This window comes from Falco cherrug, chromosome 7 (assembly GCF_023634085.1).
Source record: "Falco cherrug isolate bFalChe1 chromosome 7, bFalChe1.pri, whole genome shotgun sequence".
NCBI lineage: Eukaryota > Metazoa > Chordata > Aves > Falconiformes > Falconidae > Falco > Falco cherrug.
The window spans coordinates 30,640,339-30,659,582 of record NC_073703.1 but is presented as its reverse complement, the minus strand read 5'-3'; the positions used below and the strand labels follow the sequence as shown (position 1 = coordinate 30,659,582).

Here is a 19,244-nt window from a genome sequence, read left to right as displayed (position 1 = left end):
AATAACACCAGTTTAACAGTTCTTATACGTTTAATAATTAGCTGCTTGGAATCACATGTTCCTGTTTGGTTGAATACATTCATATCTTCACTATGAAAAATACAGCTCTATCAACTGCTTCTTTATGAGCTTGCAATAAACCAATAATATGACAGTGCAAAACAGTTGTTATTTTTTGTTTCATTAAGAAGTAATTCCTTCAGGCATTAAGAACTGACATAAAATCTTTTAATATATTGAGCAATTTCATTAAGTTCTCTGTAAAGAAAGCAAAATACAACATGAAATACAAAAGCTTTTAAAACATGCCAGGGAATTTCAGTGGGAAGGTAACAAATTATGCAAGCCACAGGCCTATATTCCACATTAAAAATGTTGGCTGAGGCATTAAACAACCACAGAAACATTTTTCTATAATATGATTTAAGATCTATTGTTCAAGAACCCGAGAGCAAATATTTACTCTTTTCTGATTAATATTAGCAACTTTAAAAGAAAGAAAGAAACAAACAAACAAACAAAGGCATTTTTCTGCTGACTGAAATACACTCCCCGGTAGAATTCAAGCATCATAGTTCTTTCCACAGAACACCCCCAAATAAAGCACAGCCAAGTATTGCCTGAGAGACTAAACACCAGGAAAACTCTACACAGCAGAGATACCCACTTTCAGAATTTTACTTTTTCCTCCTTTTGAGGGAGCTGTTGTGAACTCTTACTCTGTTCTGCACGGAAGAACCAATCTTCATAGATGCTTTCTTTGCGAGGGACCTTTCCACAGCTCCGGGTTTCCATAGCAACAGCTGAGCATCCTCTCCACCCGTCAGCAGAGACTCCTCTGTCAGGTTCCAGCAGAAGGAACGAACCGTGGCAGAGTGTCCTCCACAAAGGCTACCCACCCAGCTCAGCCCGTTGGCGCCGCAGCTGATGAGGTGAATGTTTCCTGTGGATGTTCCCCCAATAAGAAAGAGTTTGTCTGCCTTTTCATGGTACAGCCCACCTACCAGGTAATGTAAGCTGTTGTTTTCAACACAGACGGTGTCTCTGACATCCAGAACGTGCAATAGTGTTATCGGTTCTTCGGTATCTACCTGAGCAATGTCCCACCAACAAAATCCCTCATCATGTGTCATGCAGTAGACCTGTTTATAATCTTTCCCAGACCAGCCAATAAAACTTACTGATGAATCTGAATTGCAAGTTGATATCAAAGCATCTTCTTCATTATCCTTGTTAATGTCAAATACATTAACCAATCCATCAGTTGCCCCAGAAACTACCAAATTGGGTTTGATTGGATGAAAACAAATTTTAGTGATATCATCATTGTGACACTCAGAATAGACTCCCAAGGGTTCTTTAGTTGCACTGGCAGAGTTTGTAACGCCTCTTGCATCCCAAAACACCAGAAACGTGTCCTTTTCAACCTGTTCTGTTCCAGCACAAATTATGATATCACTGCAGTTGATATCAAAACTGATGAAAATGTTGGAAGGATAGCCACTAAATATCTGCACAGCTTTCTGAGTTGCTGAACGAATATCCCAACATTTTACTGTACCGTCACTGCACGCTGAGAACACTACGCTGTCACACGTGTGTGCAAATCGGACACCATTTAGTATCCCAGGACAGCTACTGTACTCCCGCAGGAAGTTTAATGTTTCCCTGTTATATACCCTAATTGACTTATTGGAACACGAAACTGCCACAAAGCGATTGCTTTCAGATTGAGCAGGTTTGGAAATGTCTATATCCAGTAAGTAAGCAGGTTCCTCTCTTAGCACAGAACGTTTTGCTATGCGCAGACTGGCAAGCTGCTCCTCAATCTTCTCCACTGCAGTCATCCCAAATGCTGTTCCTAATGTTGTCAGAAACCTGTAATAAATAAAATCCAAGGTGAGTTTTAATTACAACATTCATAAATAATACTAGCTTTAAAAATCACGTATGAACAAGCATCCTGCACAGAAATGATGCATGAAGTCAAAATTCAATTATCCTGATGTCCTACCCCCTGCAACTTAATTTAGAGAAACAGAGAACCGGAAAGGGCTCCCTGAGTTAAGGAGTTCAGTCTCTTGTGACTGTAAGCACTATATCATATAATCCCCTTAAAAGATTAAATAGTCTGTCTGTGAATCTCGTGAAAGTCACTTAGCTAAATTTGCTTTATTATTTTTATAAAGTAAAGAATAAAGTGTTGTTCTCCACAAGCGGAAAGAAAATGAAGCCATCACCACTACCTGCGTAAGGAGGAGTAATTTTTGTTCTAAAAAGTTGCTAGGAGGCACAGCCCACAAATAGTTGCATCAGTACAACCGCAGGACACTTTGGTGAACTTCCCTGCTGAGGGGCGTGCAAAGAGTAGGCAGAGAACAAGACCAAAATTACACAGAACTACAGCCTGAAATGGCCAGATAAGTAAATTTTACAAGTATTTAGGTGCCCAATGACGCACATAAACACCTGCTGGCATACCATGGACCACCTAAACAGGTTACATGACATCAGTGGAATTCACTGGAATTAAGCACCTTTGCCTTTTTCATCAATTCTCCTAAGAACCTAAATGTTTTTCCAGCCTCCTATAAAACCACATAATGCTGGCTCTTAGTGCAACTGATAAAAATCTTCCCTTCAGAGGTAATTCTCCTCTGGCACTACTGAAACCTCTTAGAAAACCAAACTATTTCAGTGATGTTACTCAAATTCAAATTTTGCCAAGCAAAACCAACCAAAATTAACCAATACTCCCTTAATCCTCGCATACGTAGATTCACTTTAAAAAACTGTGTGCTCTAAACAAAAAAAGTTTCCTTTCTATAACACAAAGGAAAATTCAATTCTGTAATTGCAGTAAATGCTTTCATCAATTTAGTGTCAGAAAAAGTACTGAAGCATTTAAATTTAAAAGACACATTTGCCAACATAAACAATACATGGTTTTAGTGAGTTCACAAACTACAACCGTTTTTAATAGAAAGACGTAGGCTGGGTATGTTAAGTAAGCATAACCATCCACACGAATGACTTCTGTTAAAATTACAGGTTGGATTTTGGGGGATGGAATGAGCAAGTTTCCATGTATTATTTGATTTAGGGTAATTATTTTAACGGTCCACGAGAGACTGGCATCAAAGGAAAAGTTGCTATGACAAAAATGCATTCTGCTTTTCTTTCTTCTTGGTGTCGCTTGTTGTTTCAGGGTTTTGCTTTCCCTCCTATTCGGTACATACAGATATTCATGATACCATGTGACAAACGAGCAAATTCTTAAGAAACAGCTTAAGTAGGCACACTCATAAAAACTTAATTCCCAAGTCACAAATAATCTCACTAAGCTATTTGCCTCAGTAATATCCTGACAATGAGGTCCCCAGCTTAATCTTCTACATCAAAGCAGCCTTTCAGAGCACATCTACAAGTAATTTTTGCCATAAAACGCAGACATCCTGTGGAAACTCCTTTCCCCTCTAAAGAGAAGTTCAACATGTTTTCTGGCATTAGCCTCTGTACAACCCTACCCACCGAGCTTGCTTGCTCCTTACTTGTCTGGGTATGTCCTCAAATGGAACAAGCTTTTACCAGAACTATTATATAAAGCAAACTGTCCTCAAACACTGTTTGCTACACTGCTTAAACGTAAAACTATTGAACTCTCATGCAAATTAATAGTTTAAGAAATAAAACATTCTCCTATTTTTAATGACAACTTCTACTTAATCCAATATACTGAAGAATTACAATGGAAGCTCCTATTTAAATACTGTTTCAAAAACACGTGCTTGGAGGTAGAGTTTTCATAAACCAGCTATCCTGTAGTGCTACGGTTACTGAAAAATTGGGTTCTCTCTGTAAACATTTTGTAAGAAAAATGTAGTTTTCCAGACTGACCTGAATTTCAAGCGCTAAATATTCAGACTTTTTATACTCAAAAGGCCAAGTGAACTCAAAACAGGCATGCTCCTGACAAACGTCATCCATTTGGAAAGTAAGCTGCAGTTGTTTAAATATTACTGACTTTGATAATATTACTCAATGAGCAGTTTCTACAACACTCACATCAGAGCTTTTACTGCTGGGGAGGAAAGGGTGAGGGAACTCCACAAGTACCCAGAAGTTCTAGAAAGCCAGTCTGCAAAAGCGTGTTCATTCAGATTTAATAATATTTTCCAGGAAATAAAATTAGCCCAAGATAGCTCTTAAGCTTTTACCCTCAAACGACATAGGTACAGCTATTCTGAAATACCAGAAAATGCTGTTCATGTTTCCAGATAGATGTGCAATTTATACCGTCAGGAAGCTGGAAGGTATGGTTTTCAATTCTATTTCCACCACAACAACTAAGAAGCCTTCATATTGCATTTGATGGCAGCCAGGTTTTTGCTAAAAAGTCAGTAAAATGTCTGCCTTAATAAGAAAGCCTTCAGACTATTATGAAATTGTGATTGAAGGTTACATAAACAATTCATGCTCAAACTTCAGGGTGTAGCTGCCAGCCCTTCCTTTTCAGAAGGGGAAGTCACTGTTGTATTTTGATGGGAAAGTTTAAATGGCAGGAATAGGATCTGTGTTAAATTTATGAGACAAATAGGAAACAATGGTCTTCCAAACACAATAGGAGATAACTAAGGATTGGACTGCAGCCACCTACAAAGCGCATGGTGCTCTGCACCGCCGACGTGAAGCACTTTTAGTTTAGCGCTCCTTAACTTCAACAACACGGGTATCTGTTTCGTTTGTGCCACAAAGAAACCTCGGGCAAACTGAGTCTCTTTGAAACCTGACATACTATGGATATAGCACAACCGCCAAGTGCGATGATCAGTGATGAAAACTGCTCATAATGATGTGACAAACTGACACAAAGACTTTGCAGGGCACAGGCGGCTTGCTTTTGAACTGTTCCAGTCTCAGAAGAAACCGCAGAGAGCACTGGCCGAAACCTCTTCTTTCCCCAAGGTCCCTCTTGTGCTCAGAACATAAGGCAGGCAGGCAAATTCAGGTTCCTCACTTATTCAAGCTCACAGTGGTCCATAGTCTGGGTCTACAGTCTCAACATAAACAAAATCCAGGTGATGTTCAGGTGCCAGGAAAACAACACTACCTGTATGACACACAAATACCTGCTGAAGGTGTCTGGCATGGCTAGTCACCTGTGTTTGAAAAAGAAGTCCAGTCCCATCCTCAGTGATCACCATTCCTCTTCTGTAATGGCTGCACCCCTCATCTGCGTTCACATCTGCATCCCCTGAACAAGGTAAAGGCACCTTTTACAAAGTAACCCTGAAACGTCCGTGTTATTGTATCTAGTCCTCTGGAAGCACATTCATGCAATCTTCTCTATGAATTAACCTCGCAGTTAGATACAACCCCTGCACATCTCCCTGACATCACAACTGCCAGAAACAGTAAGCTTCTCGAAGGACACCCACATCTTGGGAACTCAGAATAAACAGAGTACTCTGAAATAACCTAAAATATTTTGACCTCCAGGGCATCCTTCAAGGCCTGATTTTTAGAATAGAAAGCATGAAGTGGAAGCGGTGCCAAAGAGGCAGGACAGGATTTTCAGATGCCTTAGTTTTGCATTTCTCACTAGTGGAGGGTGGAAACAACTAAATGGCAAGACTAGAAACCAACAGCCGGGAGAGCCGAAAGCAGGCCTCTACCATGATGGAGAAATGAAAGGTACACACCTACCCGCACAACCTAAATATTTAATACATCTCAGTATATACAACAGTGCTCTTTGTGCAGTATTCTAAACGTTGTAGTCTCAACTCAAGCCAACAGGCTCATGAGTCCTCTTCAATCCAGAAATTTTTTTTAAAATATAAACTAGTAATTAATAAGTTATTGTTCTTCTCCTTTTAGTGGTGTACACGAAATGCTGCCAAATTGCATAGTTCTAATTTCCAAAAGAGAATCAACAACACATAGAGACATAGAATTACCTCTCTGGAAAATACCATGGAAAATGTGGGAGAAATGGAACTTTCACAAAGATTCAATCAGCAACGTAAGGTTAACTTATGAGTAGGAGGATAGGAACACGTAATAAAAATGAAAACAACCTGTAGTTTTGGCAATCTTCTCTGCAGAGGTCAAATACCAAAAATAGCAAGGGATTTGAACAGCACTAGATGAAATCTTGCACTGTTCTTTCCTATCATAAACAATACAAACAGACCCTCCCTTTATTTTCTTGATTATTAAAAGTTCAAGAACACACTAAAAACAAACCTGGAGCTCTGGGCAGCAGAAAGCAATTCATGCATGCAACACTACATGTGGTTTGCATTTTAAAATAAAAATGCAAAGCGCAAGCTTGGCTGAGGAGAACGCATTAGCACGCCGCACTTCACTAATGCAAAATGCCTGTAGAGACCTCTCCTCACTGGCACCACTTCACAACAGAAGATGGATCAGCCAAATGATCTAAGCACTGAAAGGAAGCACAAAACACCCATCAGGCATGCATAATTTCTGCAGGATATAAACTCCTATAGTTGATTTTGTTATTTTACCAAAGCAGAGAGATAAGGTGTTTTTCCAGCATTCCCACAAAGCCATTTTAAGGCACAGAGAATAGCATTTAGGCTATCAAGCAGGAAAGGAATAACATGCGTGAGAGGCTACGCTAAAGAGCAGAGACAAGATGTAAACTGCCAAGAGAATTATTTCATTCTTTCAAATCAGCTACATCTCCTTTCCAAACATAAAGTGCAGCAAGAAAAAAACTCCACGTAATTTTGTATTTGCAGTAAAGAGAAAAATATTATATCAAGAGGAGAAAGGAAGAAAAAGATAAAACACTGCCACAAAAATGTCAATGGGAAGAGCAAAAAAATTAGGTCTACCGAACTATCTGCTTCCGTGAAATCAATTCCTACCCTCCCACCAGCATGGACCTTAGGGGTACAGTCCTGCTCAGCAATGGAGAGAAGAGTTGTAGGTGGGCCAGAGAAGCAAGGAAATAGCTTTAAACGACAGTATTGTTTAGAGGGAAAAAATTAATAAAAGTCAGCTAGGAATGAACAAAGGGAAAAAGTCACAGGTGCTCAGTGCTTTGGGCTTCAATAATTTTAAAAAAAGAAACCACAATTTTTGTGCACTCATCCTTTGGGGACATAAGCAGGTGTTTATGTCAGTACAGAAATAAAACCTCTTTTTGAATATTATACCAGACGTCCATAGAGAGAAAACACAAAAACAACTTTTGGATTTGACCAGGTGTAGTTTTAAATGCATAAATCATCAAACCAATACACCGAATATTTTCATCAAAATAAAACTTTAAAAATTAGGGGTTTGGTGTAAGATTTTGCATTCCAAGTAGAAAGACCAATTCTGATTTTGCATCCTATACTGGAAAATATGGTGGAGTCAGGTGAGATTTAGAAAATTTAGGCATGCTTTCAAGTCCAAATTGCAATGAATGCCCAAATGAATGAACATTCAAACTTGAGTAACTGAAAACCTACTGATATAAATGCGTGAACTAAAGAGATGGCAGAGAGCTGCAAAGAACCCAGATGACAAGCCACTGTAAGAAAATTCTAAGTGTAGAACAATCCAACACACAATTTAAAAATTCAAGTAAGCCAGAACACGCCCTATAAAACCATAAAAATGCTCGAATTACTAATTTTGGCTTGAAATTTCAGTCAACATGATTAAAATCTGATACTTGGATACCTAAACTACCTTATCTATACCAGTTTAGGAGAACCCTAACATAAAACACGGGAGAAACAGTTTCTAAATACGCTTAAGAAGCCGTGTCAAACATTATTTCAAACATATTTGAGAACTTTCCTTTTTCAATCTTCTCCTTTCATCCAACTCCATGCCAGTGAGACAGACCTACTAAGAGAGGAGCGGCAAAGTAAGCTCTGTCACTGAAATCACACTGAGATGAGCAGCTGGATCCAGCTGAGAACTTTCCTGCAAGGAGGAGGTTTCCTAGTAGTGACCTCACCAGGTAGAGGATGCTCCGCGTATTGCATCAGGTAGATATTGCATCCGGGTATTGATGAGGTGGTCAGCCAATAAAGGAGACTGCAAAGTAATAAGAGGATAAAAGATGCTCTATTTTACTCTCCTGGCTATTCTCAGGTCAAGCTGACAGAAGCTGCAGCAGAAGCAATCCTATTTTATAAAGACAGATCTGAAAGAGTCCCAGGCAAAGGTTAAATTACTGAAAGAGATACTGTATTTGGGTCTTTATCTTCTGAATTTTATATATTCTCCTTTATTTTTGTAAAGGATACTGTATTTAAAACCACCCGTGAAAGCTAATCTATGCCTAAATTGCATGCTCACAGCCTCTGAACAGGAAAACCAACAGTGCATCCTCAGGTGGATTTGGGAGAACAGGCAAGAGGTGCCAGGAAAACTGTCCCAGCACTGGGCCCTGGCTTTCGCACTGGACTGACTCTCTGAGATGAGGGTCAAACATGAGGTTTGTGCCTATTGCTCCTCCTCCCTTCTCCCCCTTCCTCTCAGGCACAAGCGGTGCCTAACCTGTTACTCCAGCCCAGCACACTAACAACGTATGGAGTGAGACATCCGGATCGCCCTCTCAAAGAAGAGTAAGTGTCTATGAGGAAAGTCGTGGCCGGTTCTGCCACACTCACTCTTTCTCTGACAACCACCTCCCCCTGTGATGGGAGCCAGGACCCTGGTTAACACCCCCGCGAGGAACAGAAGGTGGATGTGGGTGCCCAGCCACTCCAGAAGACTTCACTGTCCAAGTGCTATGCAAACATCGATGCTCCCAACTGCAGCAGATGCTAGATAATTCACAGCTTCAGAACACAGCACCTTTGTGTCCTGGCGTCTGTCTGTAATGTAACCATGGCTGTACAGCCAACCCGCTGCAAAACTTGAAGAGAATCCAAGTCTCGCCTTCTGCATTTGTGCTTATCTCATCAGACCTCAGTGACCACAGAAAAGTAATTTCCTTTCTCTTGTGAGCACCTCCCATCGTAGACACCATATTGACATTACTTTCCGTAACCACAAACATAGGAAAGAAGAGACAGAACTAATCAGTCTCTCAATTACGTACAGCCAGCAACTGCTGAAAATCAAACATGTAGGGTACAATGTTCTGTGGGTAGTATGAAGTTCTTCTCCATTCACATTTCTGTAATACAGCCGTAAGCACCTCAGCGAAGATTCGTACCTTTCTCTGAACTATTCCTCACACGCCTCCTCACTAACAGCATTTTCTTTTGTTAAAAGGTCGAACAGCAAGCTGTTTGACTTGGCACTTGAGTTACGCACCAAGATGGTCATCTCACAGATAAAGACGACAGAAATAATGGTGTTCATCTGAGTGGACTGGAACAAAAGAAAAGGCTGGCCTACAAACATTTACTAGCCTGGATTCTGGCAGAACAGCTTACTGAGTAATTCCCAGCAAGAGGCAACATTCACTCTTTACTTTCTTAATTAGTGAAACAAAACCAGTATCTGCCTAACTCATAACACTTACGTACACAAACATTATTAAGTACAGTGAGCAGCAGGCTTTTTTTAAAAAAAAGCCTTGTTCTAAACATCTACTCTACAAGATCAAATGTAAAAGTCACAGTAAAGTTCCAATGCACCTGCGAATTCCACAATCAAAAAGTACTTTGATGTCCTGTCAAGTTTGGTATTACAAGAAAGGACTCCAAGAGTGATATTCGCGGTCATTTTAAGGTGAGCAAAACCACCACATGAATGGGCAACCCCCATGATCCACCCTACAGAGAAAGGTGAAAGGAAAAAATTATGTATGAAGCTGCATGAATAATTTAGCGTCTCCAAAATAACACCACTTATTTCCTTCAATTAATACATTGATACTTGGTACCAACATCTTCATATTAAAAAAACCTGGAAATAACTAAGAATATTGTTCCCAAGTATTAATAAATTTTTCTGAAATTCTTCCAAAGGAATTGTTTCTACAGCACCGAAAGCTTGGGAAATTTCAGCCTAAATTTAGCAGCAACTGTAATAAAAGGATGTAAAGAAACAGCTACAGCAGGAAAAATAGCTCCTACTGCCACACACTGGTGCCAAAATACCTATAATGAGATAAAATGTTTTATTTACCAGAATAAAAACATTCTTTCACAACAGTAATTTAGCTTAAGTACACTTCATTATCAGAGCTCATACTACAAAACACAACTATTATGTTTTCAAGACTCTTTTCTTAAAACCCAGGTTTAAATCAGCTACTACAGTTCTCAGCCTCACTGGGGATGTTGCTGCTGAACAGCTAAGAAGATATTCCCCTACATGTGCAGATATGGCACCAGTGTTTTCCAAACACAACCTTTGCATGCTTACTGATTTTTAACATTATACCAACATCACTACCCAAGCAGTTCTCTGCAGTTCCAGATGTACTGCACAAGCACAAACATCCGTCAAGCCTAAGCAGGGGAAATGACTTCTCGTTTTCCTCATTTGCTTCCCCAGGAATATGCAGATCACTAAGGTATCTTCGCCAGTCACATCCTACAATATCCATTTTCTATATTCAGCTAATCCAGGACACCACCATGTCAAGGTAATTTGTCAGACCCTCTCCAGTATCAGAGCAACAGGAGAAACTGGAGATCCTTGCGTGCCTATGACAGTTCACAGACTATCAATTTCCAAAACATGCTCTTTGTGCACAGCCTGACAGCTGGAGGCTCTGCTGAATCCTTATCATGCCCTAAGCTCAGTTTTCAATGCTTTGTAGCAGACAAAAGGAAAAGATGTCATCTCAGTGACAACAGTAGGAGAGAAGAGGCTGAAATAAAAGGGTTTAGAGCTATGTTGACTCTATCCTGTTCAAGAGAATTTACTTTTCAGTCTCCATAAATGATGCTAAGGCATCAAGTATGTGCTCATTGTACCCGTGCAAAGCACTCGCTTCAGCTCTTTGTTTTCAAAAGCCTTTAGACAGTGTTTATACTCGAACCATATGCAGCACTCCAGTACTAGCTTCATCAATGCCATACACAGATTAAAAATAATCATTTTTCCCTGTTTATAATATCCAACTGCACAGTGACTTTCCACCACACTGCACTGGAAGTTCACGTTCAACTGCTTTTTCATTATGAGACTGATGTAGGACTCGGTCATTAGAAATGGAATCGCAAAAGGGAAGGACAAAAGAGCAAGTGCGTAGGTATGGATACTCTACCACTTTCTGATCAAGAGATCTACTATATGCAGCCACACAGACAATCCCTTCTGGCACATCACAACAAAAACTACACTTTTCTTAGCACCCACAAGCCCCTAAGATCTGGGTGGGGAATTTGTTTTTCCGACATCCACAAAGACCCTTCTAACATCTTTGGCAGACAGTGTTACCCCAAAACAAGATGAGGACAGAAAGCAAAGTCAAGAGCTTTATGTAATTTAATAATCCTGCACTCAAACCATGTTTGTTCTCAATATTTTAGTCAATTCGTATTTAGCAGGTTGCCAGCAGGGCTCTTTGCTGAAGCCAACCTCTTGATAACTAAATCACAATCAAGTGCAGAGGCAAATGGGTTAGATGACCCAGGTAATCGACTGTTTATTTTGCAAGAAGTAGCTGGGATGTTTTGCCTTGTATAGCTTGGCAAAGACAGAGACTGAGAGGGGATATGATTACTATCTACAAACACATCAAAGGAATAAAAGCTGAGGAGGGAGGGGAGCTATTCAAGAACAATACTGGCACAACAGTTTAAGAATATAAACTGACCATAAATAAAATTTAGAGCAGAAATTATAAACTTTGTCTTTCAAAATAGTTTCCAATTAGACCAGCGGGGGCAAAACCTTTGACTGTCTTCATCTACTTTTATAACCTCATCAGCCTGACACCCACGACTGCCCTTGCACAGCAAAGAACACAGATAGGAAGGCAGACTGAAAAACAAGCAACTACGAGATAAGCTGGCACATCATTTCTTTCTGGAAGATACCACGTTGCCAGACAGACAATAGCAAGACACAACACATTTACTGCATAGTTTCAAAAGCAATATTAAGACCATAATAAGCAGGTATCTGTGTGCACAGAGAGAATGCAACTTCTAGCTTAAGGTGGCTTCCTCTCTCAATGCCCCTGAAATCGTTGGGATAAAAGTCTAAGGACTTGCTCATGCTCCTCTGACCAGCCACAGTGTAGAGGAATTGTAGAGGAATGAAGGCAGGTTAATTATCATTGATGATATACAGCTGTGGGCTGGCTTCAGGGGCGGTGGGTTGGCTGATGTGGATAAGGTGCAGCTGTGGCTGGTTCCTGCTAAGTGGTTAAATAGCTTTAATGGGTATGAAAGAGATGGACTGTATGAAGAGGAGCAGGGGAGGAAGAGAGTGCTGGAAGAAACAGAGGGAGGAGAGAGTGCCTGGATGTAGGAGAGATAAGGAGAAGGATGCAGCAGAGGCAAGAAGCAGAGTGGACTGGCCTGAAGAGTATGAAGAAACAGCATGGAGAGCAGATGAACTGTTGAAACCTTGTGGGGGATTGGTGGCTGTGCCAGGGCAAGGCGTGACAGCTACTTCTTGAAGTTAACCTGGTTTGGGATGGTAAAAGCCTTGTTGCAGCCGGTGAGTGAGTTCATGCTGCAACACCACATCTTTTTGCAAAGGCTGTCGCGTGGAAAACTCTCAGGTGTGAAGGTTTTATCAGTCACTGCAACGCCGAACTGAAGTCTTTGTGTTGTGGGGTTTTTTTGGTGGTTTTTTTTTTTTTTGTCCCGCGGTGACTGCATCTCTCGGCGTCACATGAAGATGACATCAGGGTGGCTGGGAACACGTGCAGGGCACCCCCGCCGGCAGCGGGAGGCTGCCGTTCCGCACCCAGCCCGCTGGATGTCAGCAACGACCGGCGCGGTCCCATTCAGATCACGCAATCCAGCAGCAGAGCACTAAAGTCTTCTTAGTGCATCTACATATCCCGCCTCTCATTTTAATCACTTACGATAGGCTGATTATTGCCTTAACAGAGTGGCGATCGAGGAAACGAAAACTTAATTTACATTGCAAGGCAGAGGAAATAAGCCTGACATTATGTTACTCGGGTACCAGCATTTTTTTCTTCCTTTCAAAGGCTTCAGTTCCTCAAATCAGACTTTAATCAAAAATCATACCCTTCACTTACAATGGTCTAGCACCAAAAACTGGAGAAGAAAAACACACACCTAAATTCAACTACTTGCAACTTTTTCTTTCTGATCTGTCAAGGAGATTTAAGAAGTACATGGGTTTTTTTAAAGACTTTTTTTTTTAATTGTGAATTTAATTCAAAGCTTTTTGAGCTTTCAGAGTTCATGATAATGCAAGACATGACTCCCTTATTTCCCTGCAATGGACACAGAAGCACAGAGGGAATAACTGACTTTTGTGTGTTTGTATTTGGTCTTCGAGCATCCAGCAAGTGTCAAGTCCAGGAACATCCATTACTTTATTTTCCCAGGGAAGGGGCAGGGGGGACAGCCACAAAACAAACCAAATCCCATAACTCAAAACCCCTCCTCTCTCAATCTGTTACACTCCTGACTGGCTGCTATGAACACTCCTGAAGCAGGAACATTCAATACACACACACGGTAATAGTTACCAAAGACATGGAACCACTAGAATAAATTTTTCCTTAAATCTGTTTGTCCCCCCTTTCAAAACTAAGTCATGTACTTCCTTATGTGTATTTCCTTAATTACATAAAATTCATTAATTCCTTCCTTAATGACAGACGTTCAGTAAACTAAAATCCACTTACCTCAAAAACATCCTCCACAAACCATGTACAAAACTTGAGTACATCAGCTTTGCTAGTGAAAGAGATGTATGTTTCTGAACAAGAATTTTTGGTTTCACAGCCATCTGCTTATCCCTTCTGATTCCATAAAGGAATAGTAACACATAAGTCCAGCACAGTCATTCCCATAGCAACAAACATACAAAAGACCTTATTACAAGCAGATCTTCAAATTATTGAAAAGTGATCAATATCTGAAAGTACCAATTTCCCACCCTGCCAGCACACAACTCCACCTAGCAAGCAGTTCGCCAATTTTAGTTAAACGCTAGGTTGTCTTTTCCCCAGGTTACCTGCTTACCAGTTATACAACATGCTTACATCTTATTTCTACTGAGAAGCTGAGCAATGGTTTTGCCTTGAAATAGCAGGCACAGGGAAAAAAGAAAGATCACAGTAGTTATGGCTAGATGTAGAGAAAGGTGCAAGTGAAAAGTTGCTAATCAACTAAAAAAAAAAAAGAAAAAAAAGATGAAGATACTGCTGAAAAAAAAAGAAATTGCACAAAAGATTATTAACAACACAGCAAAAAAAATATTTTACTTTAATTTTTTTGACTCAGTTGGTTTAATCCAGTATAAGAACAGCGAGTGTTTCAATGCATCTGTTGTTTCACAGATATGATTCAGTCACTATATTAAATGAGGGATTTTCAGAACCCTTTAGTTTGGATTTTTCATGATGAGTTTTTCATTTAGCTGGAAAACTAGAGAACTAAAGAAAAGTAGCAAGTGCCCTTGTAAGGCCACAGTGAAGTCTCATATAAACCAAGAATCCTCAAAGAGCAAACTAATAGGGAGTAAGAGGTTTTAAAATATTCTCATTCCTCCATCTGTTGCAACTTTTATCCTGAAACTAAATATTAAGGTCACCTCAAAACATTTTCAACAATACAAACAGCATAAAAAAACCCAAAAAACAAAACCTTGAGAATATTAACAGTCTGCAAGAAGTGCCTTCAGATTAATATGAAAAGGGGAGATAAATTTATGTAAAGTCTGTAAAAGGTATAAACAACACTACAGATGGTTTATCTTGCAAAGGAGATCAGACAGCTAACACAATAGTCCTTCTGGGCTTAAACATATAACATAATGGAACAAAATAAAAATGTATCAGACTGAAGGGTTTTTAAGAAATATTAATGTGAACCTGTCAAAATGGACAGCTGCACAATATTTGTTTCTTGCCACTCTTAGAAAATATTTTGATTGTTGAAAACACGCAAATAACCTGTAAGGCCTAGAAATGGGACAGAAAACACATTCTGTGCTGGGCCCTTCAGAACAGTCTAATGAAATTATTCAGTATTTGAGCATGATTTTTTTCAGTGCTACAGATTGGATTACTTTCTTCTTCCAGGGAGCTGTCCACACCCATCTCCTGCTTTGTTCTCACTAAAATACTTTCTTGAAACTTGCATCAAGATATCAGCTAAGGCAAAAATACGTCATAGAAGCAACGCATCCACGCTACTGAAATTTAATCTGAAGGCAGTATTTCAGCATCAGACATCCTTCACTCCCAACCTAAAGCTTTTCTACCAAAGCAACCATCTTCTACATATAATTTCACAATTCCTTGCCCTCTCGTTTATTTTAGAAGCTAATACAAGATTCTCTGGTCAGTCACGTTCATCCACCAGATTACTTCCACATATATTTAACTAACCAGCTGTAAATTAAATGTTCTAAGCTTCTTCGCAGACTGCGCTGAACATGTCCTGTCTCTACATGCTGACTGTACCAGCCCCACAAATTAACAGAACATGCTTCTGTGAGATCTGAACCAGTGCCGGCTCTGCTTGGTTTGTAGGTGCAAAGTGCTGCAGCAGAGCCGTCCTCTCCTAGAGCTTCAACAGCTGCAAGCAGGAAGGAGGGAACAGTCTGAGGGCAGCTTTGAGGGGAAGAAAAAGGAGATGGCAGGAGGAAATGACAGGAAAATGCACCAGCAAGAATTTATGTCACCGTTCTGTTACAGGAAAAGAGACAGTACAGGAACACAAGAAAGGGAAAGAGCTGAGGGAGAAGAGGACAGTGGGTCAGGCTAAAGTCTGAAGAGGGCAAAGGCATGTTTGAAGTTGAATTTTCTAACCCTACATGCCTATAGGCAACACACTCTCTTACTGCCTTCCTTATGCCCTCCACTGTCCATCTTGCACTTAAAACTGTTTGCCAGTCACCAAGCACACACCTCCAAAACCTGGCCTTGCCAAGTCTCAACTTTCTTGTTTTATGTTTGGTGTGGAGCCCACTAACAAACTTGTCATCACACAGGAGATGCTGACCCACACAGATGTCTTTTTACTCACCAATTAAAAGCAAGTCCTAGAAGTCTGCACAGGTGACTTCACATCAACACAGCTAATCTGCATGGTAGTGCCAATTTCCTTCTGCTTTGCCCTTTTTTTTTTTTTTTAATAAAAGCAATCCCGTTACATGTACAGTTACAGTAAAAGCACGTCAAAGCTGCAGAACCCAGCCGGGAAGTGCTGCCAGCACATAACAATCTGGTACTACACAAGACCTCCCACGCAGTCAGGTACAGACCAGACCTTAGGGCTGCCCATCAAACAACTCTTGTCCCCAAGACTGATACAGTGAAAGAAAAAAAAATATTTAAAAAATCATCTTATACTTAGGGCATTTAAAAAACTACCTGGACATCATCTGTCACCCCATGCACAGCAGACCACTTATGGGGCAAAAAAAAAGGTAACTGTTTCCAAAACAGTTTGAGAACACACAAGAAACAGCCAGGCCCCACGTCCCTCTCTATGCAGAGGCTTCCGAGGAGCCTCGGCTCACCTTCCCTACAGGGCTGTTCCCTGATCCCATAAAAAGGTATTTGGGGGAAGTGCAAATAGCTACTGTAGTCCTTAACTCTGAACAAACAGAAACCAACATGTAAACTTTAAAGCAGCATTGCATAAAGTTAGCAGCCAGAAAGCAATCCTTGGGATACAGACAAAGAGAAACCTTTTCAGTTACTCTGCTGACAATGACAATTATCTTACAGAAGCTGCTCTGTACATACACTTCACTGAATCTGTGGATTGCTCTCAAACAGGAAACCCATTTAAAATTTTAGGAAATAAAAGGCATTAACATAGCTTAGTTCTGAAGTTTTTACAGATCCAAAAAAACAGCGCATTAAGAAAAGACCTTGTGTTTCTGCGTTCTTCTGAATATACAGTACATTTCTAGGGAAAATGAATTTGGAATTGTAGAACTGTAACCCATGAGTCAGTAACATAACACAGCATTGACAATTCACTTCCCTTATCTCGTAAGAAAAAGTTAGTTCTCCAACATAGCATATTTTAAAACACCTGTTGGTTATATAAAACATCATTTTAAGATACACGTATTACAGCTTTAGCAGTAGTTTGTTGAGGTTTTTTTTCAAAAACATTTAAAAGTTTCTTTCCACTTTTTCCCAAGGGAATAAAACAACCAAATGAAAAAATAAAACTAAACTCTTTAGTTCTTCTGACCTTTTCCAGATTGATTTTTTTGTTTTAGACTGTTATTTAGACTATTAGTAAAAAAGATCTCCATCTTCACCAAATGTAGGCGAAGTCAGCTGGTACTTACCAGCATAACTTCTTAATAAATGTATTTTATCTTCCAATACAGGTCCTAACTTCAACCCTGACAGCCCTGAAGTGGCCAGTCACAACTCTAATCAGATGTGCCTGCCCAGAACAGCAACACACTGACCGAATCCTTGTGCCAGACTCAGTCCTAGCCCAGTCTCTCCCAAACACAGCGTCAAAGCCAGTGTCCTGGTTGCAGCTGGGATAGAGTTAATTTTCTTCTTAGTAGCTGGTACAGTAGTGTTTTGGCTCTGATGCGAGAACAATGTTGGTAGCATACTGACGTTGTTAGTTGTTGCTGGGTGGTGTTTATGCTAAATCAAGGACTTTTCAGTTTCCTGGGCCCTGCCAGCTAGAGGGCTGGGGGGGCCCAGGGAACTGGGAGGGGACACAGCCAGGACAGGTGACCCAAGCTAATCAAAAAGTTATTCCATACCATATGGCGTCATGCTGAGTATATAAACTGGGGGAAGAAGAAGGAAGGGGCGGATATCTGGCACTATGGCGTTTGTCTTCCTGAGTAACCGTTATGTGTGATGGAGCCCTGCGCTCCTGGGGGTGGCCAAACACCTGCCTGCCCATGGGAAGTGGTGAATGAATTCCTTGCTTTGCTTTGCTTGCCTGTGCAGCTTTTGCTTTACATATTAAATTGTTCTTATCTCAACGCTGGAGTTTTACATCTTTTTCTGATCCTCCTTCCCATCCCTCTGGGTGGGGGTGAGAGAGCAAGCGGCTGCGTGGGGCTTGGTTGCTGGCCGGGTTAAACCACGAAAGCCAGTGAGGGTGCCCAGGCCAGTGCCAACGCCCCACCAGCCCCCTGCCCGGTGCTCTGAGCGCACAGCTGGCCTTGCCACGCTTCTAGGCTTCAACGAGCAACGAGGTAAACTCACGTGTAAGTGGAGTGTGTCAATTCACGCTGCACCTGCAACGCAGCAGCCCCGCCAGCAGCCAAGCCAGGGACGCTTCAGTTCAGCCTAACGGAGAAGACCAGGCAGCGGTGAGGGCGGGAAGGCTCCGCAGGCCCCGCTCCCCTCCCCGGGGCCGCGGGCACCGCAGGCCCAGCGATGCCCGACCCGGGCGCACGGCGGCGGGGCAGGGCCACCGCCGGGCCGTCGCTCTCCCAACCCAAACCACGGGCTGTGGGCAGCCCCTGCCCTCGCCCACCGCAGACCCACCGGGCCGCCCCCAGCCGCAGCACAGCCCTCCCCTACACCCCCACTCTCGCCCCCACATACGCCCGCCCTCCGAGGGGCGCCCCCCTCGCCCTCCTCACAGCGACGCCAGCGCGGCCGTCCCTGCCCTACCCACGGCTGCCCCCTCGCCCCAGGGACCCCGCCACCGCCGCGGCCGTCCCTTACCCTGGCCCGGCCCCCCCGGGGGTCCGTACGCGGGCTCCGTACCCCGGCCCCTGAGAGCCGCCCGCTCCCGCCATGCCACGCGCCACAGCCTGCCGCCGCCGCGTGCGCCCTGCCCTGCCCCCTGCACGGCCCGCCCCCGGAGCCCTCCCCGGCCCTCCCATTGGCTGCTCCGGCGGCTCTCCAGCGGCCATCTTCCCTCCTTGGCAGCGGGGAAAGGAAGCGACGCACGGGAAGGGGGGTGGTGCAGGTGGCGGGGGCGTGGCTGCCCGCTCTACGGTCGCCACAGTTTCATTGGCTGCCGGGGCGGGGCGCGACACACTGGCGCCCCGCCCCGTTGCCATGGCAGCGAGGGCGCGGCCTTTCCGCCAGGCAGCGCCGCGGCCGAGGGAGCCGGGCGCCATTAGCGGCCCGTAGAGAGGAAGGGCGGGCTGGCGCCGCGCCGTGGGATCGCGGAGAGGGGCGCGCGGGG

The 19,244-nt window shown here is 42.4% G+C and overlaps 1 protein-coding gene across 3 annotated transcripts; it reads right to left on the bottom strand.

Moving 5' to 3' along the window:
* Positions 1-210: 210 nt before the first annotated feature.
* Positions 211-18,888, bottom strand: WDR89 (WD repeat domain 89). 3 transcript variants are annotated; one of them, XM_055716651.1, is made up of 3 exons: positions 18,776-18,888; positions 18,308-18,391; positions 211-1,878 (listed from the first exon to the last, which is right to left on the bottom strand). In XM_055716651.1, the coding sequence occupies exon 3, from the start codon at positions 1,845-1,847 to the stop codon at positions 678-680; it is 1,170 nt and encodes a 389-aa protein (XP_055572626.1). In that variant the 5' UTR covers positions 1,848-1,878; positions 18,308-18,391; positions 18,776-18,888; the 3' UTR covers positions 211-677. The 3 variants fall into 3 exon arrangements, with proteins under 3 accessions (XP_055572626.1, XP_055572625.1, XP_027658373.2); XM_055716650.1 differs by lacking the exon at positions 18,308-18,391 and having other exon boundaries at positions 18,776-18,884; XM_027802572.2 differs by lacking the exons at positions 18,308-18,391; positions 18,776-18,888 and adding an exon at positions 5,160-5,183.
* Positions 18,889-19,244: the final 356 nt, after the last annotated feature.

Excerpts from the sequence above, each read along its gene's own strand:
- WDR89 (XM_055716650.1), bottom strand. The coding sequence starts at position 18,849 with ATGGCGGGAGCGGGCGGCTCTCAGGGGCCGGGGTACGGAGCCCGCGTA. Across the intron at positions 1,879-18,775 it reads CCCGGGGGGGCCGGGCCAGG|GTTTCTGACAACATTAGGAA; the intron begins GTAAGGGACGGC and ends TATTTATTACAG.